Source organism: Sinocyclocheilus rhinocerous, unplaced genomic scaffold (genome assembly GCF_001515625.1).
Source record: "Sinocyclocheilus rhinocerous isolate Xijiao unplaced genomic scaffold, SAMN03320098_v1.1 scaffold220, whole genome shotgun sequence".
Lineage (NCBI taxonomy): Eukaryota > Metazoa > Chordata > Actinopteri > Cypriniformes > Cyprinidae > Sinocyclocheilus > Sinocyclocheilus rhinocerous.
In genome coordinates, this window is record NW_015666573.1 from 1,022,130 (window position 1) to 1,043,293 (window position 21,164).

The 21,164-nt window shown below is 38.3% G+C and overlaps 4 protein-coding genes across 7 annotated transcripts in view; 2 read left to right on the plus strand and 2 right to left on the minus strand.

Moving 5' to 3' along the window:
* The first annotated feature begins 4,845 nt into the window (after positions 1-4,845).
* cox6a2 (cytochrome c oxidase subunit 6A2) lies at positions 4,846-8,071 on the plus strand. Of its 3 annotated transcripts, none has more exons than XM_016544296.1 (4): positions 4,846-4,970; positions 7,156-7,233; positions 7,567-7,709; positions 7,854-7,934. In XM_016544296.1, exons 2-4 carry the CDS (start codon positions 7,158-7,160, stop codon positions 7,887-7,889), a joined length of 255 nt encoding a protein of 84 aa, XP_016399782.1. In that variant the 5' UTR covers positions 4,846-4,970; positions 7,156-7,157; the 3' UTR covers positions 7,890-7,934. The 3 variants fall into 3 exon arrangements, with proteins under 3 accessions (XP_016399782.1, XP_016399780.1, XP_016399781.1); XM_016544294.1 differs by having other exon boundaries at positions 4,849-4,970; positions 7,873-8,071; XM_016544295.1 differs by having other exon boundaries at positions 4,849-4,966; positions 7,873-8,071.
* An 88-nt stretch (positions 8,072-8,159) lies between these two features.
* Positions 8,160-15,952, minus strand: LOC107732875 (armadillo repeat-containing protein 5-like). Its single transcript, XM_016544290.1, has 8 exons — positions 15,702-15,952; positions 14,816-15,279; positions 14,678-14,708; positions 13,908-14,018; positions 12,881-13,778; positions 11,467-12,212; positions 11,246-11,378; positions 8,160-10,247 (listed from the first exon to the last, which is right to left on the minus strand). Exons 2-8 carry the CDS (start codon positions 15,236-15,238, stop codon positions 8,984-8,986), a joined length of 3,606 nt encoding a protein of 1,201 aa, XP_016399776.1. The 5' UTR covers positions 15,239-15,279; positions 15,702-15,952; the 3' UTR covers positions 8,160-8,983.
* Positions 15,953-16,044: 92 nt separating this feature from the next.
* Positions 16,045-18,085, plus strand: LOC107732877 (uncharacterized). The gene is made up of 2 exons (XM_016544293.1): positions 16,045-16,308; positions 16,995-18,085. Exons 1-2 carry the CDS (start codon positions 16,215-16,217, stop codon positions 17,627-17,629), a joined length of 729 nt encoding a protein of 242 aa, XP_016399779.1. The 5' UTR covers positions 16,045-16,214; the 3' UTR covers positions 17,630-18,085.
* A 366-nt stretch (positions 18,086-18,451) lies between these two features.
* Positions 18,452-21,164, minus strand: part of LOC107732876 (uncharacterized) — a 7,146-nt gene continuing 4,433 nt past the window's right edge. For both annotated transcript variants that reach the window (XM_016544291.1, XM_016544292.1), the window contains exons 3-4: positions 20,595-20,835; positions 18,452-19,260 (exon numbers count right to left, since the gene is read on the minus strand). In XM_016544291.1, coding sequence (XP_016399777.1) covers positions 18,539-19,260; positions 20,595-20,835 — 963 coding nt within the window. In that variant the 3' untranslated portion in view covers positions 18,452-18,538. The remainder of the gene's footprint in view (positions 19,261-20,594; positions 20,836-21,164) is intronic.

Sequence of the window (21,164 nt, forward strand, 5' to 3'; positions counted from 1 at the left end):
TTTTGATCAACGCATCCTTGCTAAATAAAAGTATTAATTCCTTAAAGAAGCACGACATGAAATAGTTAGAACAAATCACTTTATAGCCTTCCCATCCCATCCCACCATCTCTGCATTGTCTTGCCGTTTTTGGCATTCTTTATTTTGATTCCTTTTTCTTTTCCTCTTCGAATCTGTCTGCCAGACAGTCATACCACGGTACCCATTTCACACAGGAATCCTCCATCCCTCCTTAAAACCTCTGACCACATAACAATGTTGAGTTCCTTTATCACAGCATGTGCAGCCAAACAGACTGGAATTAAAACACGTGCATGATCAGTAGGTGAAAAACACAGTGACTGCGAAAAAGAGTCTTGTAAATACCTTCCAGTGCAGGTATTAGTTACATTCATCCCCCTGAAGACGCCGACCACAGCCTCCTCAAAGGGTGGCTGTGCCAGTGATGATATAGCGTCATGTTTCTGACCAGTTTCATGGTTAAAGATTTCTGTCGTTTTTACTGTGGATCCAGTCAAAACCAGAGAAATCTTTACTACTCTGTTTATACCTGTATTCAACTGTGTTGAGTCTACATGTCTCCTGAGACTAAATAATGTGCCAAGTTTACAGAAACAGGTGCATGCTAGATTAACCCGGAGAATGCAAGAGAAAGAAAAGTCATTCTCCATATGAGCTTGCAAAATGGCTCACTCACTCGCAGTCCATCAGGCTAGAGTCTCTCACTGCCCCAGAGCTTGTGCTGATACTTCTGACTTGTCTATCTGCTATGGTGATTCTGCCCACAAAAACACTGAACCAGACGCTCAGACGGGCTTCCTCGATGCCCGGCTACTTTTCCCGACCTGGGCTGCAGGATGACTTCATGCCTGGCACTAATGTCTGTTTGTATTGCAAACATGGAAATGGAAGTTGTGCAGACAGCGATGTTCAGACGACTCTGTAGAATGAGATTAACACATTTAGTTTGCACATAGGTTGCAATGAGTGTGAAAAAATATGCACGTTTTTCACACTTATTTGTCCACATAGACAAGAACATACTGGAGCATCTACCACTCTTAAGGCCTGTTTACACCAAAGATGATAACTAAAGATAAAGATATAGTTTTCTATATATCAAAAGTATAGCAGAATCCACACCACAAGTATAATGATAATGGCGCAGAGGAATAATATAGTTGGAATTACGTTCAGAATTATTTTTTATAATAATAAATATTGACAGCCAATCAGAATCCATCCTGCTTTAAAGCGCTTAAGCATTTCAATGCGCAGACAACATAACTGCAATGCATGCTTATAATAAACAAAACGATATTGTGTGATAGTGTGGAGTTAAGGTCTGTTCACACCAAGAATGATAACTATAAAGATAACTGTTAGTGTCCGCCGCACCAATGGATTCTGATTCTGGATTCTGGCTGTCAATGTGTTCATCAGCTGAAAAATAAATAAAGAAATCTGAAAGTGATACCAACGATATTGTTCCTCTTTGTTGTTATCACTATATAAGTGTGGTGTGAACACTTCTATTCTCACAGAACTAGAATACATTTTAAAACTTTGTCTTTATCGTTATCACTCTTGGTGTGAACAGACCTTTATGCTTATGTATGAAATGATTCCGATTCTAAAAAAGTTCACACACAGTATTCATCACAAAGCAGCGATTCAGTACATTGATTGTTAGTAAGTCATTTAGCTGGCCAATTTATTTTTTACTTAGTGCCTGTATCCAAAGCAACATTTGTATGCTGGAACATTTCTAAAGGTTACTGTTCTTGTTCAAACAACATGTCTTTGAGTTGAAGTGAAGGATTAGGGAATGTGCATAGGCTATTCTTAATTTATGGTGGGCAAATGCATGCAAACTCATTGAAAATATACAAAGAACATAATTTCATGGCTCATGGAACAGCCCTGAAATCACAAAAGAAGACATAGTCAAAGTGCACACTTATGGACAAAACATACTTTTACATTTGAATTCACTTTACAAACCTTGAAGGTGAGTTTATTCAAGTGGGAGAAATTATGGTAACACTTTCTATGAAGTAGGGCTGCACGATAAATCGCATGTGATATTTAACGCGCATCTTGTCAGAGGCTGATTTATACTTCTGCGTCGGACCTACGCCGTAGTTTACGCATAGACGCACACCCATACGCCGTAGCCTGACGTGCACCTCTCCAAAAATCTAACAGCGCGTCAATTCTACGCAGACCGCAAGCGCTGTGATTGGTAAAACTATAACTATAACGATACAGAGGAACGATATCGTCGTGATCACTTTCAAAACGATTTTTTTTTCCAGCTGATGAACGATAAAACACTGACAGCCAATCAGAATCCATCCTGCTGTAACGAGCTCAAGAATTTAAAGCGCCAGATGCATGTGCGCTTAGAATAAACAGACGATATCGTTCGCTGGTGTGGACGCTAATATCGTTATCTTTATAGTTATCGTTCTTGGTGTGAATGGGGCTTTAGTATAGGCTTAGGTTAAGGTTGGTAGAATGTTGATGTACTTGCAAAGTTACTTATAGTCAGTTTGTTTGTTGGGGAACCGTCAAAATAATCAAACTGATATTACATTAAAAATAGTTCAAAGCAAATATGCCTTATTACACATTCATCTGATCTGATATCTGATCTTATGGCTGTTTGAGAAAAAATTATTATTATTATTATTATTATTATTATTACTATACTTATAAGTGGTCTTTGATGGCTTTAAGTAAAGTAGCATAAGAAAGATGGCAAGATATGAGACTTATAATACATTATAACTATGAGAAATATAATCCATTGTAATTTAAGTGGATGCAACATGTTCACTGTGTGTTATAAATCATCATACTCTTAAAAAGCTATAAAACATTAAAACTGTTCTTATGAATATTCATAAGATGATATAACATATTATAAGGGTTTTTATAATGCATTATGCATTCATTATAATGCCTTAAGAATACCCTTATAATGTATTATAAATATGGGCTTCATAGAAAGTGTTACCGAAATTATAAATTAAAACAATGGCCTCTCTGATTGTCCTTTTTGTTAAGGTACAAGCATGCTCATGAAGGCAAAATGATTTAAATCTGAGACCACTAACTTAAAAAAAAAAAAACTTTAAAAAACTTAACTTAAAAACCTTTAAGCAATTTTTTCGGTAGGGAAATTGTAGCAAATGTCAGTCACATGACTACTATAAACAAAATTCTATTATACATACAGTCTGGCCAAGAATAAACACTGCAACAATCTACATATTATTGTAGTAGCAGCCAACAAAGACTCACGGCGCCACCTTGTGACATGTAAGTCTACTACATACAAGTTCGACTTTATTGAGCACACATAAAATGATTAGAACTTATTTCTAAACAATTAACAACAGAACACAGGGAAACCACTTAATTAATATGAATATGTAGTGTAAATAAATAAATAATCTGAAATAAAAATAGAACGAAAGTCATAAAAATAAAATCGAAAGTCATTTTATATTAAATATTTATATTTAAGTTCGAAACATGGTACTTTTTTCAAAATCGTGCTTAATAAATAGTTAGAAAGGTTACGTTGTTTCTTAAACGACCGTTTAAACCAAACATTCGATTCTGGCGAAATTAGCAATCCTATTACCTATGTTACTATACCCGGCGTTGTTATTTTTGTGGGTGTTGTTTTCCGTACTGGTGCATGTGTGCAGGTATTGGCTGTTCATCAAGGAACGTGATTGGCGGATCCTGAAGCAGATGACTTTAAAAAGGGCGGTGCTACCAACCCAGGGGAGCTCACTTTGGCGTTTGCTCCCGTGGCCTGAGGAGCTCCGGATTCCGTCTCCGTCAACAGATCACCAACAGCGTTGTGGTTGCTGTACATGGTTCTTGCTACATCTGATTTATTTAGTATATTCTGAGAAAGTCCTGGGAGCGTAGGAGGGGTCTGCCCTTTACTTTGACCTAATTTTGCGATGTGTTTTTGTTTAGGGAGTTAGGGAAGTTCATTTGTACTTTTCTTTTCTTTATAATTAGGCCATCTAAATCTTTTCTTTATTTTATTAGTGGTTTTGTTTATTATTTTGGCCTTGGGCCTCTCCGAAGCTAAAGCTCCTTTCATTAATTTCACTCTTATTTAATAAATTATTTAAAACTGTTATTTGTCTTTGGTGATCTGTTGGCTGTGGTCGGAATCCCGTTACATCACTCTTTCGTCTCGCACCCTAGTAAAAATGGGTCGTAACACTTATGAATATTAATACTAAACAACGAATCTGTTTACGACCGCTTGCCAACATCCAATCACACAACACAATAATATTCATCATGAGCCAAGAAGTCCCCGACTCCCCGTAGCCTAGTAGTGAAATTGGTGACTTCGCATTCGAGTGGCGGTGTGGTAGAAGCGTCAGAACTGCGGAACTCAACCGATTGCCAAAAGAGAAGTGTAGTAGCCTACTGAACATGTAAACACACAAAGAGAAAAACTGCAAGAGTGAGGTGCCATAAGGTCACTTACGGTCACTTAGTCACGTAAACACAAACACGCAGAAACCCAACCCGGGTGTATAACTCCTATAGAGCTGTCAACTGTCGACTGAACAGCTACATGTACATTAACTGTCTTTGTCTTTTCTGCATTTCATACATCCAGACCTACATCCGTGAGCTGACATTTTCTTCCAACACAAGCCAGTTTGCAATGTCTTCTATTCCTGACTGTTGTAAAGCTACTCACTGCTCTCCCTATCTCTCCATTACAGATCTGCCCATGCACTTGACCAAATATAAACTACATGATTCTTGGCAGACAGACAGATTTTAGCGGGGAGGAGTCTCACGGTTTAGGCCAGGACAGACCAAAGGACAAACAGACAGAGGTGTAGAAAGAGAAAGTGGATAATAACTGACTAACAAAGAACAAAAACACCTGACCACCCTCTTTGGAAGCAGAGTACGTAAGTGTCCTTTGCATTAGATGTATAAGTTTAGCTGTTTTGAACTGAAGGCGTAAAATATTAAGAGCACTGGAGGAGTATTTCATTCTTTTAACAGCAGTAATGCAACTCATGACCCACAACGGAGAGCTTGTTTGTCCTTGTGCAAGGGACATGAGCTTTAGTAGCTCACAGATCCAAATAATCTCATCTAAATGTATGCCAGTTTTTCTATTAATGCTACATGTGTATAGTTTCAAGGGGGTTTAAGATTTCAAATAGCATTCAGCGTCGAAGGACAGGAAAAACTTTTAAAGGGACGAGATAAGCAACTGGCTAATATGTGAAACAATCTAAAAATATTACATTTTATATTTAATTGAATTTAATTTTAAACAGAAGTGTAGCAGAACATTTATGTAACATTTAAGAATGAACAACATCCTCCTCTAACTGTGTGAGGAGACCATACAAAGTTTACATGGATGCAATGGAGATACACGTCAGGTTTGGTCATTATTTGACCTCAAACTTTGCATCACCTTCACTTTAACTACTGTTCAAAACCACAGTAAATGTGCAAAGAGGTGCATGACTTTTCTCTTTCTGACATGCTTCCATTTTCACCTCGTTCACCTTTTGCTGTTGTTTCACGGTTTGATGAAAGCACTATTTAAGTTTGTGACAAATAACACTGCCAGTTTCATGGGTTTGTCAACAAGTAGAAAATTGCTACATTTGACTTTTGCACAACTTCTCTTGCATAAAAGATTCTTTAAATTACTTTTCAGCTGTAATATTTTGAACGTTTTATACTATATTTAAAAAGTTGTAGAAATTGATACTTGTATTCAGCAAGGGTGCATTAAATTTATCATAAGTGACAGTAAAGACATTTATATTGTTACAAATTATCTCTATTTCACATAAATGGTGTTCTTTCGAACTTTCTATTCATCAAAGAGACCTGAATTTTTTTTTACCATGGTTTCTACAAAAATATTAAGCAGCACAACTGTTTTCGACATTGACAATAACTGTTTCTTAAGCACCAAATCAACATTTGTGACCCTGGACCACAAAACCAGTCTTAAGTCGCTTGGGTATATTTGTAGCAATAGCCAAAAAAAAAATAAATAACATTGTTTGGGACAAAATTATCGATTTTTCTTTTATGCCAAAAATCATTAGGATATTAAGTAAAGATCATGTTCCATGAAGATATTTTGTAAATTTCCTACTGTAAATATATCAAAACTTAATTTTTGATTAGTAATATGCATTGCTAAGAACTTCATTTGAACAACTTTAAAGGTGATTTTCTCAGTATTTTGATTTTTTTTTTGCAAACTCAGATTCCAGATTTTCAAATAGTTGTATCTCGGCCAAATATTGTCCTATCCTAACAAACCATACATCAATGAAAAGCTTAAGTCTCTTCTGCTCACCAAGGCTGCATTTATTTGACAAAAAAACCCACAAACAAACAGTAATATTGTGAAAATATCTTATTGTAATATGTGACCCTGGAGCACAAAAGCAGGGTTAAGTCGCTGGGGTATATTTGTAGCAATATCCAACAATACATTGTATGGGTCAAAATTATCGATTTTTCTTTTATGCCAAAAATCATTAGGATATTAAGTAAAGATCGTGTTCCATTAAGATATTTAGTAAATTTCCTACCATAAATATATCAAAACTTAATTTTTGATTAGTAATATGCATTGCTAAGAACTTCATTTGAACAACTTTAAAGGTGATTTTCTCAGTATTTTGATTTTTTTTTGCAAACTCAGATTCCAGATTTTCAAATAGTTCTCGGCCAAATATTGTCCTACCTCTCCTAACAAACCATACATCAATGGAAAGATTGTTTATTCAGCTTTCAGATGATGTACAAATCTCAATTTTAAAAAATTGACTCTTATGACTGGTTCTGTGGTCCAGGGTCACATATTAGAATGATTTCTGAAGATCACGTGACACTGAAGACTGGAGTAATGATGCTGAAAATTCAGCTTTGCATCACAGGAATAGGTTCCATTTTGTATTATTACTTTGTAATATTATTTAACAATATTGCAATTTTTCTTTATTTGCAATCAAATGAATGCAGCTTTAGTGAACATAAAACAAAAATATTACTGACTCCAAGTATTAAAATGATAATAATCTTAAGTGTTGCTTACTGTCTGTGCTTCAGAGATGGCGATGTCTCCCACTGCTATGGTGGCCCGCCGGGCTCTTGCTGCTGCATCACAAGGGAGCCATGAAGGAGGAGGTTTGAGATGTTTTTTGGGGGTGGGCTAGATGAGACAGGGTAAAATAAGCAGATGTTATCCAGTACGGATAGGCAAGTTCTCATAAACCATAATAAAATGTTTATATTGTAAGCAAATAGTTCTGGTGACTTAATGACTTCACGTTTTAAAAACCATAAATGTTGATCAAATTAAATAATTGTCAGGTTATTTACATATTCATACAGTAAGAAAGAAATACAGACACAAATCACATCATTTAAAAACATTTGCGCACCAATCAGAGATCCTTTTGCTATGTATTACACTCATCAACATTTAAAAGATGTACTAATGTTTTGAATCATACACAGCAAGGACCTGGAAGATCCTGTCCTTCGTATTAGCCCTGCCCGGTGTGGGTGTCTGCGTGGCAAACGTTTACATGAAGATGCAGGCCCATTCTCATGATCACCCAGAGTTTGTGCCATACCCACACCTCCGCATTCGAACCAAGGTGACTATATTCTTGGCTTTTTCAAAGTATGCATGATGTGGACTTCTCTCTGATTCCTATACAGACATAAAAGAAAATGTTGATGTCTTTACTTTGTAAAACATCCTACCAACATTGGACATGACACAAATGTTTTTCAAATAGCATTATCTTTCTTTCACAGCCATGGCCATGGGGTGATGGGAATCACTCCCTCTTCCACAACGCTCATACGAACCCTCTGCCCACTGGTTACGAGGGACCTCACCACTGAGCAGGATGCCCCCTGCTGTCTCAACTGTCCGTCCCCTCAGATGCCAATCAACACTGATGGACAAGCTTTTAACATTTTTAACAGAAATAAACAGGAGTTTTCACGTTAATTTTGTGTGTGTGACTGATTAAGAAAGGTCCCAAACAATACTTGACTATTTTAAGTATCCATTTAATTCGATTTAGAATTGTCTAAATTTGCCATTTGAACAACCTTTTATTTGTTTCCACAACATTTTACAAAACGTTGCTACAGAAAAGCTACCCAGAAATGCCAAATAAAAAGTCCAGGGCTGAACTGAGGGAAAAAAAACATGAAGAAACTGCTCAATCCAAATGAAGCACAAATTCTAGAAGAAAACACAATGTAGCAACATTAATGCAGAGCTTATTTATTGAGAACCATCCTCTGCCTTCCACCAACATTTGGCCATTTCCATGATTCAATTTCTCATATATACAAAAAAAAAAAAAATGGCACTTCAACATACATCAGATAATCCAGACTTCTATAAACGAATACAGTGCCATATACAAAAAAGAAAAATATAGCTAACATAAACAGCTTTCTCCTTGACATTATATTATTCACATAACATACTGTACAAAATCTGGATGCACTGTAATTAACCAGGAATCCGCATTAAACCCTTTTTTGGCAAAATAAGATGAATAAATGAAGTTAAACAAAATACAAAAAAATAAAAAAATTAAAAAGTATGTACAGTTGGTCATTCTACTCCATATACAAACACTCTTGGGGGAAAAAAAAAAACATGCACATAAAAATAGTAGGAATTAGAATGCTCAAAGTAATTTAAAAAAATATTTTTGATAGCTACTTGCTAACAGAAGTTTAATGAGAATATTTTTTTCTATTACATCTTGTGCCAAACGTCCCAAAATCCAGCAATTCCCATTCCCTCCCTTTCTGTGTATTGTGTGTGCATTAAAGCAGCTACTAAATTTGTTTACACCAACAATTCAGTACATTCATTTCACTATTCACTACTGTTTGCCGTCTAGCTGAGGGCCGTTTTGACAAGGTGTAAGATGTCCTGCCTCAGCCCTTTGGCGCAGTCCGCCTCTTGCGCCAAACGCAGGAAGCAGTCAGTGGAGAGGGAGGGATGAAGGGGAGCAGGATGGAGCCCCTGAGGCCGCAGCAGTATGGATAGACAAGCCTGGCCCAGTCGCAGGTAAGAGTAGCGCTGTGAGAACCAGTACACTTGTGGAAGCAGAGACCTCAGCCAAGCTCCCTCAGTGTCACTGTCAGAAGATGATGAGGATGACGACGGAACTTGTTTGGAACTCTGAGAGGATTTAGAATGTTGTTTGGAACACTTTAACACTTCAGTTTTAGTCAACTGTGGTGATCCTTCAGGACCCCTGCAGACCGAGCCTGCATCCATTTTGCTGGTGGTTGTAGTGATATCTTTCGAACAGCGATGTTTGGTCAGGCTCCTCATAACCGAGTAGAGAAGGTCCACACTTAGGTCCTCAGCTGCCCGTTGTAAACCAGGTACTAAAAACCTACAAGCCCCAATCATCACTTCGGCCAATGGGGATTTCTGAAATTCCATCTCTACTGCCAAGCATGATTCAACCTCGTCCTGTGGTCTAAGCAGCCCACCGGAGGCTAGAGAGGACAAAACAAGACAATTTGTATCTTGCTTTGACATCTCGTCTTTGTTTCCGTCAGTCAAGCGACAGCCGTGTAAGTAGTGGAGAACTGCTAACAGCATCCCACTCTTTACGTCCTTGATCCGGATGGCCTCACTTTTAGCTTTCTGGGCCTCCCCAAATCCTCCCATCAAGAGGGCTCTAAAATACTCAGACCCAACGTCTTTGGCTCCCTCTTCCCCAGTGACAGCCTCGTGACAGGCTAGTAAAAGGGTTCCATCGTCAAGGAGGAACGTTAGGTCATGAGTTGCCTTCAAGTAGGGACATGACTGGTTTTGTTGCGGTTGGGATTTGATATCCAGAACTTGGGTTGTCTCTGTTCTGGTCTGGCAATCTATGCTACAATTCTTTCTGTCCTCCTTGGAACTTGACAGCAGACTGGTGAGGCAGCCAATCAAAAGAGAGACATACAGGGATTTAAATGTCAAAGAGGACGCTTGCTCAAGAGGATGCAACCAGCCGGCAAGAAATGTCCTACATTTGTCAGATTGTCCATCTTCGTCACCATCACCATCATCATCTTCTTCTCTGTGACAGCCAATCAGTTCAAGAGCTGCTGCCAGCCCTCCACTATCCAAAAGCAGCTTCTTCAAAAGAACTCTGTTGCTGCAGAGGAAAAAAAAAAAAGAAGGTGGTCAAGCCAACTACTGGGTGAAAAGTTGTTCTATTACTTTATTTAAAAAGACATTAAAAATACAATTCATACATGCAATTACTCGAATACACCTCTTTTCTGATTAACATGTTTCTAAGATATTTATTAAAATTGACTTCAGTATTTTTGGGGGATGGTTCAATTTGACCTTTTTATGAAAAGTCAAGCTCAGTTAAGGTTGGTGCAGCTCCTTAATAACTTGATAGCCATGAATTAATAGTGTGCAACAGTCACAAGTAAAAAACCCACTCATTTTCTCCACTGGGGAATTGATTTTTAACAGTAACTTATAATCTTTGAAGACAGACATACTCTGAGCTACAAGGTTGTTAATCTTTTGTGTAGTTTTTGTTGAAGCCATCAGACCACAATAAAAAAAAAAATTATGTTCAATAGCGAAATTCACTATGAACAACTATGATTCCACAAAGAAATCTCCACCAATCATATAATAAACGAAACTAGCAAATCACACCAAATGTACACTTTAGCACCCACCCACTCCCATGACAACCTAAAGAATTTGCATATACATATGCATAATTTGCAATAAATGTAAAATATATTGTTTTGACATACACAATCAGCATCTTTAAATCAATAGTTTTATATTCCTCCATCATTTTTATTCTGACTATGTTGTTCGCAGTGCTCAATGGTTTGTAGTTTTTTCAATTATTAAAGCTGTTTGGTACAGGATAAAAAGTACCTCTATCTTTTTGTCCGATTTTCAAACACTTTGCTTCAAAACCAAATCTGTAAGTTTGGTTGGTTTGGTCAAAGATATTTTTTAAAACTACTAAAACAACATATTGTTTACTTTTTTATGAACTTGACATGTTTTAAATTAGATCTTTTTTAAACCGCTAACACTCATATTTGTCATTGACCCACATATATTAGGCTATAAACGGATTAAAAAGAAACCTTGAAAGTCAATTAATCATACCTGTTAATCAGAGGCAGAGAGAGGACACAGTACAGCTTGTCAGATTCAGAGCCTGACAGCATGATATGTGTAAGAACTCCAGTGCCAAATCCAGACTCGCTCTGAACCCTCAGATTACTGAGCAGGGCCAAACCTGAGGAGCCAGAAACCTTTTAGCTTTGAATAAACAGCAGTCTTAAATATAATATGTATCAACATCGTATATTAATAAAGTCACGAACCTAGTTGTGTGATTTTGCCTGATTGTCTGTCCGTTCCTCCGTTGCGTCCCCCGATCTCCTCTCCTCTTACACACAGTCTCTGTCTGATCAGAGCCACGGCTCCAGTTCTGACCAAAGCCTGGAAGCAGTTTGGGTTGCAGCTGAGGCGCCCAAGCATCCGAAAGCATCGCCCACTGGGGTCATGATGCTGGGTGAGGTAGTACAACAGCCCGGAGAAAACATTCGTGTTGATGAGCGCTGTGCTAGGGTCTGAGGCGTGGGAGAAGCGCGACAAGAGCAGAAGAATGGGGGATTCTGGGGCCCAGGCCTCAGGGTGATAAGGATGATGGTAGACTGGAGTTTTTGACATCACAGGGGGGCTGTCCAGGGTGACCACACTATAGCGAGAGGAGGATGAAGAGGCACGGAGTTTCTTTCTGGGAGGAGAGGAGATTTGGAGGGGAGATGAGGACGGTTGCTCAGATTGAGGGGTGGAGGTACAGGAGGGCTGTGAAGAGGAAGGCAAACCTGGTAAGTTTCGAGGAGATACTGAAGTGGCGGAGGAGGAAGAGTAGAGCCTGATGGGTTTGGAACGGGTGGAGGGAGAAAAGTGGGGCGGACGCAAGGTCGACATTTGCAAGAACTCAGAGCAAGGTGGTGACGGTGAGATGGAGGATTGAGGGCTGCCCCCAAAGACATCACTTCCACATGGGGATTCAGTCAGCTCACCCTCAGATGAGATCAGACCCTCAGATACCAGCCAAGACCTGGAGGAAGGAACACAGACAAAACTGAGCAACATACAAGCAATTTCTCCATAAAACACAAAGATCAATGTGAAGGATTACACTGAAGTTATATGATTGGCATGTTCATACTTCCAAAGTGTACTCTCTGATTTTGGTCATTTAGTCAACAAAGTTACTGACAAAATAAGGTAATTACTGAAGGGTTTTTTATTTAGAAAAAAAAAAAATGCACATCATGATGATGACTAAATGTTTTTAAATGAAAACATTTTGTTTATGAAAGTGTGTCAAGAAAAGAATAACACAGCAAGATATTAATGTACCAGACATGCTATAATATAAAAATTAATGTCAGATTTTCACGACAAGGACAGTTTTAAAACTTATTGATAAATTGTCAAACATTTTTTAATATTTGGTTTAATTTTCTAATCATTTAATTTAACATTTTATTGACTAAAACTAGATCGTAAAATTGGCTAAACTTGATGTGACATGAAAAAAATTGACTTAAAATTCAAAGCAAAACAAAAACTATACAGAAAAAAGGTGTATAATTTAATGCTACATATCAGATTACTGATCAGTGCTGTTAGTCTGCCAATTGTGAAAATATGGTTATGATGTTCATTTTCATAAACATGATTTTGTATGTTCTGCTTTTGGTAAAACTATGAATAGCTCACCTGAGACTGAGGAAGCTGGAAGATCCCGATGTCTGGTCTTTGCTCACATCCTCCCTCTTGTTCCCTTCAAGGGCTGAGAAGTCAAACGAGTCAAAACACGAGGTCATCAGTTCAGAGCATGGAGAACTAGAGGACAGGCTGGCATCCATCTTTCCTGCGGTCGGTTCTTCTCCGTGAGCAAGCTCAACCAACCGCATGATTAGCAGCGGCACCAACCCGAGCTCCTGCAGCTGTTCAAGAGCAGATTCATCGTAGACAAAGTCCACACAAGCTAGAAAGGCGAAGCGCGTGAGTGGATGGTTTTGATGGGCAGATAAAAAGCTGATCAGCACCTCCAGTCCCCCGCTCTCCTTTACTTTAGCCCTGTTCACAGCCTCTCTGCAGCACAGGCACAGGGCCTTGAAGAACACACCTGACTTCAGAGGATCCTTCTTCACTTCCTCTGCGAATTTCTGAATGACTCCCAACGAACCGACCAGCGGCCTCAGGCAGCCTTGAGAGCACAAGTTAGCCAGAGTCTTCAAAGCTAGTTCTTCCAAAGGTCGACCACCTTCTCCTGAGGCGAGGAGCCCGAGCTGAGTCAATGCCCCGGACCTGGACATCTCCCTGGCGCACTCTGCACTGCAGCCTCTGGTGAGCTCATGAATGGCACGAAGTGACGCCCGTCGCAGACCTAAAGGGTACTCTGGAGCAATGAACAAACCGAGAGATGGAAGAGCGCCTTGTGAAAGCAGCAGAAGTCGGTTGGCATGCGTGTCAGAAAGGTAGACAAGTGCCCGGGCAGCAGATTGGACACATTCCACCTTAGGAGCACAGAGTTCAGGGGCTGGAGTCAATGAGGAGGGAGAGGATGGATGTGGAGAGAGAGACAGGCAGAGCAGGAGAAGTGGAACACCACCTGAGTGAGAGAGACAGAAACATAATGATTTTATGGTTTTGAGTGTTTTACTATCTCTAATTGTATATAATGGAGGAGAAACATAATTATTATTATATTACTTTAAACATATAAAATTCTGGGACTAACCTGCAGAGTGGACCTCAGCAGAACCCTCTGGGTCCATCGCAAGATTTCCTAGTGCTCGTGCTGCTAGATTTTGCACGGTCTCCACAGAGACATTCCTCTTGAGGACATCCACTACAAAAATGAAAGATTGTAACCATTTGATCATAATTATTTATGCAAATGAGCAGCATTTTTTGTAGTGACGCCATAGGAAAAAAACATTTTGGTTACCCCCCAAAAAACTTGTTCTCAAAAGAACCATTTTTGTTCAGTGTAAAGAACATTTTAACAGTCTAAAGAACCGTTTTCCTCTATAATGAACCATTTGTGCAATGAAACGATTCCATGGATGTTAAAGGTCCTTCATGAAACCAAATGTGCTAATGAAAAAAACTTTTTTTTTTTGCTGTGATCTCATGTGAGTGACAGGTTGGTGGGGGTCATCAGGGAAGAAATGTCATTGCAAGGGGGAGAGAAGCTATGATTGATATGATATGATATGATATGGCACATGAATTTATGATTAATGATTAATTAGTGATAATGATGTGCACTAATGAATCATTTATAATACTCATTGCAATATTCCAAAAATAAAAAGGAACTGTCAATTCTGATTTCATGACTTTAAGAAGTTAACGTTACTGAGTGATTTCACAGTGCTGTATGTTTTTTTATTTTTATGCACACATATAAAAATATTAAAAATATGTGTGGAAAACCATGTCAGATGTCAGTATGTACAGGGCATAAGAAGTAACTGATCTTTATGAAGCCTTTGTGTGACTTACCAACAACAGATACGCCATCAAGCTTTCTTACCTATGAGAAGAAAAAACAAAACAAATTTGATCATATACAAACCAAACAATGAAAGCCGCATATATATAATCAATTCAAGCTACACATTAAAGCAGCATCTTTCTTACTTCTAGTCTTGTCTGTTTTTCAGTGCAGCAGTTCGCCAGGATGCTAAGTGCCAGGTCCAGAAACTTTCTGGAGCTTTCTGGTCGCCTGAGGAGATCCAGCAAAGGAGGGAGTCCTCCTCGTGATTGGTAGCGGGCTATCCTGCTGCCACCTCCTTTGATATGCTGCATCCGAATGGCCACCAGTGCCCTCCACTGACCAGCTTTGAGTCTCTTGTCTGCATCCCTGGCTTTGTCACCTTCAGTGATGGGCTTATTGTCTGCTCCTGTCAGTCCACTGCTGTGACTGTCTGCTAACATGCGTGTTTTGGACAGCTGAGCCAAACACCAGGTCAGAGAGGATTCTGTGAGAGTGGCAGATGCCTCTGAGGTGCTGTTCGAACTTTTTGGATGTCGTTTAATTCCTTGTTCTGGAGGTGTAGACATGATGAACCAGGAGTCCAGAAGCACCTCCCCACCGCCACCCCCTGTTTTGTAACTTATTTTATCTTCTTAATATTGTAAGGTACAACAATATTTCAGTGGCTTTAAATAACTTTGCAACAACACCAAACTCTTATTATATGTAGAATTACAAAAAGAAAAATAAATAAAAGAACACAGGAACTAATACAAAATTCTCCTATGATTGACACATTCCATCCACAGAGAAACAAGCATTCGATAAACTACAACTACCATGTTCATCAATTAAAGCAAACCCAGAGCAATGACTTCTGGGAAATGAAGTATTTTACCCAATGCGATATATTTCATTACGGCCTACAGTGGAAGGTAGGCCACAAAAAATAAATTCCTTGACAGTGCAGCCTAAGATTAATCTATTTGGGTGTATTTTGATGTTTCGATGAAGAGTGAGAAGGCTTCGTTAACTTTTCATCTTACTCACGTCAAATTTCCTACGCGCTACAAAGCGCAATCGCTTCAGATTTGCACAGGCGCCATCTTTAGTAGAGCAACAAACAGGAGAGTTTTTTTTCCAGAAAGGGAGGGGTATTTGTAGACTCGGTCTCTTTAACGCTTATGGGAGTTGTAGTTTCAGGATAGCGCAACTATTGACTTTATTTAACACATCAGATAACGGAACAATAAAAACGGCATGAATTCATGTATGCAGATATTTATTTTGCCATAAAGAAGAAAACAGGCTGTGCGTTTTGACTTCCTACCTTGCGCGCGAAACGCTTGTAAAAACAATGGCAAGCATTTCCCACAATCCCCCGTCACACGCATGTTCATTTCCGGAAAAAAGACAACAACACCCTGTTCGGCGCTGTCTGGTGCGAACGAGGTCGTTGTTATTATCATCGCTGTAGCTCGAAAATAACTCAGCGCTGGAGTTGTTAAAATCCACGATTAGTCGCAATAACGCTTGACGAGATTAATATAAAATAAATGCAACATGGAGGTCATTGAGTCAATTGTCACAGACGCCATTGAGGTGGAAGACTCAACAACTACGGTTACGACTTTGGAGACCGAAAAGTCCAAAGCAGGTAAGATGTGAGTAAGTGAGTGCAGCAGTGTGCGCTAGGCATCGCCAGCGAGGAGGACACGGTGAGCCTGATGGTTCAGATTGGCCTTCCCAACAGTTTTAGGTAACTTAGAAAAGCTTCAGACCTCTTAAAACAAAAGATTTCTTACGGTATGTTTTAATTAGTGTGCATTCCTAACAGTTTTCTAGAATATTTTAATTGCGTGTAATATTTTCTAATATTTTGGATACAATATATATTTTTGTGCAATAATAGTACAAGTTAAATAAAAATGTAAATTTTTATTATTTTTAATATAACCTGAGAGATTGCAGTCCCTCTATTGTCCTTACAGCCTAATGCTTCAAAAAGTTCATAAAGACATAAGGAATTCATATAAATTGAACAGTTTAATCCAGTAAAAGTCTTCTGAAGAGACACGATCACTTTATACTATTAACATATTTAATTTAGACTTTAATTCATTTAATTTATTCATTTTATTTGTTAGCCTAAATTAAATGTTCAACAATAGAAAGTGATAATTATACACACACACACACACACACATATAAATAAACCTAATTGTGATATGTTCTCAACATTTAAACAATTTAAGTCTTTAAATATTACATTTCCTCCTAAATATGTGTTTACATTCTTGTTCTGGAATAACTAACGATCTACTCATAATCTTTTTCATTCAGAGTTTGTGTGGACACTACAAGCTACATGGCATCTCGTCCATGTTCGTTTGGACATGGACCCAGAGTTCGACCAGCCCGTGTGCAAAAAGAAGAAGCTGTGGGAGACTGTGGCTGAGAGAGTGACTGCAAAGCTAAGAGCCGAGGAAGGCACAGACGTTTCAGTCAAAGCCTTCGAATGTGACCTGAAGTGGAGAAACATGTTAGCGACGTATCGCAAAAATGCTGAGCGAGCCAAAAGATTGGGAACCAATAGTGTTCACTGGGAGTTCTTCAAGGAGATGCATGAAGTGCTGGGAAGGAGCTACGAGGAGGTTGAGGCTCAGCGCAAGGCGAAGCTCAATGGCACCAAGCTGGGCAAGGCCATAGCCAGCAAACGATTTACCCCGATACGTCCCACACCCACCGCTACAGCTCCACAGTTACCCAACGCCAGGCCTCCTCAGGATTTGCTGCAGTTGTACCTGGAGCTGCAGGAGAGGAAACTGAACATGTGGGCTCAGCAGAAAGCGCTGGAAGAGAGGAAGATAGAGGCCATCAATAATTTGGCACGTGCCATTACTTGCCTGTCCCAGGACAATACCATGCAAATGCCCAAAGAGAGTGAAATGTCAGACACCCCTATTTCCCAACAATAGGAATTAGTTGTGTATTTATCATTGTCTTTTCAGATAAGAAATTGATTTTTATTTTTAGAGAAATGCCTGATATGTTGAACCCTTTTCAGAGAATTAAAAAGACTTGAATTGAACAGCGACTTGTTGAAATATGCTTGGTTTTCCTTTCCTTCATTATGAATTGCACAAATATAAATGAGCAGTTTAAATGGTCACATTCATGTAAAATGAGAAAAGGACAAGTTGTACATAGTATTTTCGTGTTTTAATAAAAAACAGAGAAAATGTTTGCCACAATTTGTTTTTCTGCTAAAGCTTCCTTCATACCACCAAATTTTCATTAATTACACACAGGGATAGTTCACCCAAATATGACAATCCAGTCATCATTTCCATATCATTCCAAAGTTTGTGACTGTGTTTTGTTTTGATATGAATGGACCAGCGTTATCATTAACTTAAACTAAAACCATAATAAATCAATACTTGAAATAAAATTAATATTAACTGAAATAAAATACAAAAAAATAAACTTCTCAAACATAAATTTTCACTTTCGTTTAGTTGAAGTTGCAGTACCAAAATAACAAACTAAATGTAAAAAAAAAAAAGTAAAAAAACTAGTTTAAATTGTTGCATTCATGTAAAATGAAAGGACAAATTGTACATTATATTTTTGTTTAAATAAAAATCATACAAAATACGACAATTCTTGCTGCAAAACTTTCTTCATATCATCAAATATCCATTAATTACACACAGAATCTTACAGCTTTAAAGTGATAGTTCAACCAAAAGTGACAATCCTTTTATCATTTAAATGTCATTCCAAACCCATAAGACTTTCGTTCATCCTGAATACACAAATTAAGGTATTTTTAATGAAACCTTGGTCCATTCCACCAAAACGTTGATACTTAGTTCAAAAACTTATTGTGGTGCTGCTTCCAATGTGCTGTAAAGCAGATTCACTACAGTCTCCCTCATTTTCACCCCAGCAGCATCTTTGTTTGCCTCCTCCATGTCTTCTGGTGTGCTTCTCTCTACAAGTCCCTTTGTCACGTCACCCATGTCCAGAAAAACATTGTGTAATATACAAGCAGTCAGAACCACCGCTTTCGCCCTGTCGTAGTTTCCCATATCCAAATATCTCAATTTCTGGAATCGCTCTTTTAAGTCTGCCACAGCCTGGTTGAATCGGCCTAAATGGTTCCCCACCGATCTGTTGTAGAGGTTTTCCTGCGGGTTTCGACCTGGTGAAAATGGAGTAAGTATTTGTTCTGTGAGCGGGTATCCGACTCCGGCTATCAGGCAGGTTCCTGGAGGCACCATCTCAGAGTTTTGCCGAATCCTTTCAGCTAACGCACTTCCTCTGTCTTTTTCCAATCCTTTGCTGATGTGGCAGTAAATGAAGCGACCCTTGTCATTGCAGACCAATTCCAAGTTCAGCCATGAATCTGGATGTGGTTCGTTCTTTGGTCTATTGGCTTCTGGAGTGTCACTATCGCTGTCCGGTTTGCCAGCAGGCAGGCGGATGGGGATGCGTGTGTCACCCAGCACACCGAGCACTCGAGGAAGACCTCTCTCTTCCAGACCTTCATTACGACTCAGCCAGCTGGAGAAAGGAAGCAGATGTTGTTGGGCCTCCTGTCCTTCAGGGCGAAAGGAGAAAACAGCTGTACAGTGAGTAAACCAGCTTAGTGACTACAATAAGTAAGTGTTATTTTATTATCATTAATATACTATTATAGTTTCTGTTATTATTTTGAATTAGATTTTAATTTTATATTTTCTGTTTTCCTTGAAATTTTAATGTTTTAGACATTTTGTTATTTTAGTACTTAAACTTAGACTAGTGGTCGACCGATATTGGTTTTTTGACAGCTGTAGCAAATTAGCTCAAAAGGGAAATGTATATAAATAATTACAGTTAATTATGATTAATTACAATTATTTATATCAGCTGCCAGTAGTAACTGTATCAGAATTTAATTGCCATCAACCAATCTGTTCGTCCAGCGAACAATCAGTGTAAGTTCATATAAACTCTAGTAAAGGATATTTCCGTGGCCACAGAAAATACTTTCATAAAATATTAATGCATTAGAGCATGTAGCAAGGATCAAAATCGTAAAGGGACATTAATTTGCAAGGCAGCACGGACCGACCGTCATGCAGAGTACACGCGATCGTGCAGGTGATTCGACTAAGTTTGCAAGGTTTTTGAAATTAGATGTTCATTAGTCATTCAAAGATTTGTTTAAATGATGTAAATGCGTATTTTCTGAATGCTGACGGCAAACGAGATAGTATTATAATGTTTGCCTTTCTATTACTAACAATATAAAAGCAATCGTTATAATACTTTAATACATTTTAATTCCTTTGTTTAACAGTTCTATCTGATTATTAGACAGACTTCTGTCCGTGGACAGAACTGTTAACGACGACAGCGAACAAGAGGGAGAATGTGAGCGCTGTGTGTTCAGGCACTGCCGCTCTCAGCGCAGTCAAAATAAAAGTCCCGCCACGAACGCATCGGCCAAACAGATATATCGGTTGACCACTAACTTAGACTAAATGAAAATGAAGAGAAAAGTTATTTTTTCATATTATTTTATTTCAGTTAATGTTCAATTTAAAGAAATGAAAATATTTTTCCATGTTTTAGTTTTAATTATAATATGAATTAATTAATTAATGCAATGCGAACCGTGACACTGTATGTTATGCATTTGCATTGACTTCTAAAAATTTGTGAACAAAAAAAAAACTTTTATTCTTCTAAATTCTAAACGTTTTTATTCAAAATTTTACTCTTCTGTATGTAAATTATAAAATAAACTAATAAAAATAAATTAATATATAATAGTAATATATTTATCTATTTTTAAACCAATTTCATCATGTTCTTGCCATGAAAATAGGCTTAGATTCTGAGATAAAATAATTGTGTGGACTAATTAACTCTGTAGGCCTGTAGTACCTGCAGGCCACTGAATGAGCTGATCCTTTTGTGCGATCACTTGATCACAGAAAGAGAAGAAGATCCTGTGAATATTTCCCTTCTCCAGATGGAAACTAGAGGACACGCTGCGATAGCTGATGCGTTTGGACAGGAGGGTGAGGGACAGAAGGACAGTGTGAGACAAGGACAGTCGAGCTCTTCCAGACAATCGGTTCTTGCTGTAGCTTGTGTTGGAGCTTTGCAGAAAATTTGTCACATACTGCAAGAAATAACAAAACAACATGATGTAAAGCAGTGGTTCTCAACCTTTTTAATTCTCTCTTTTTCTCTTTTAATTTGCTATAATATTTTATAATATTACTGTTTTACTGTATTTTTTTTTTATCAAATAAATGCAGCCTCAGCATATATATATATATATATAGGGCTGTGTATCACCAGCAAAGTCACGATACGTATCACGATACAGAGGCCACGATACGATACGATACGTATCACGATACATGACTGCACTGAATTTCACCTCAGCAGAATTTAGAAAAACGGCTGTTTATTTAACACTGCTTACTATAGTGCCATTTCTAACTA

Coding starts and splice junctions, on each gene's coding strand:
- LOC107732875 (XM_016544290.1), bottom strand. CDS start 15,238: ATGTCTACACCTCCAGAACAAGGAATTAAACGACATCCAAAAAGTTCG. Junction 14,709..14,815: donor AAAAACAGACAAGACTAGAA/GTAAGAAAGATG, acceptor TTCTTCTCATAG/GTAAGAAAGCTTGATGGCGT. Junction 14,019..14,677: donor TGATGGCGTATCTGTTGTTG/GTAAGTCACACA, acceptor TCATTTTTGTAG/TGGATGTCCTCAAGAGGAAT.
- cox6a2 (XM_016544294.1), top strand. CDS start 7,158: ATGGCGATGTCTCCCACTGCTATGGTGGCCCGCCGGGCTCTTGCTGCT. Junction 7,234..7,566: donor AGGGAGCCATGAAGGAGGAG/GTTTGAGATGTT, acceptor AATCATACACAG/CAAGGACCTGGAAGATCCTG. Junction 7,710..7,872: donor ACCTCCGCATTCGAACCAAG/GTGACTATATTC, acceptor TTTCTTTCACAG/CCATGGCCATGGGGTGATGG.
- LOC107732877 (XM_016544293.1), top strand. CDS start 16,215: ATGGAGGTCATTGAGTCAATTGTCACAGACGCCATTGAGGTGGAAGAC. Junction 16,309..16,994: donor GACCGAAAAGTCCAAAGCAG/GTAAGATGTGAG, acceptor TTTTTCATTCAG/AGTTTGTGTGGACACTACAA.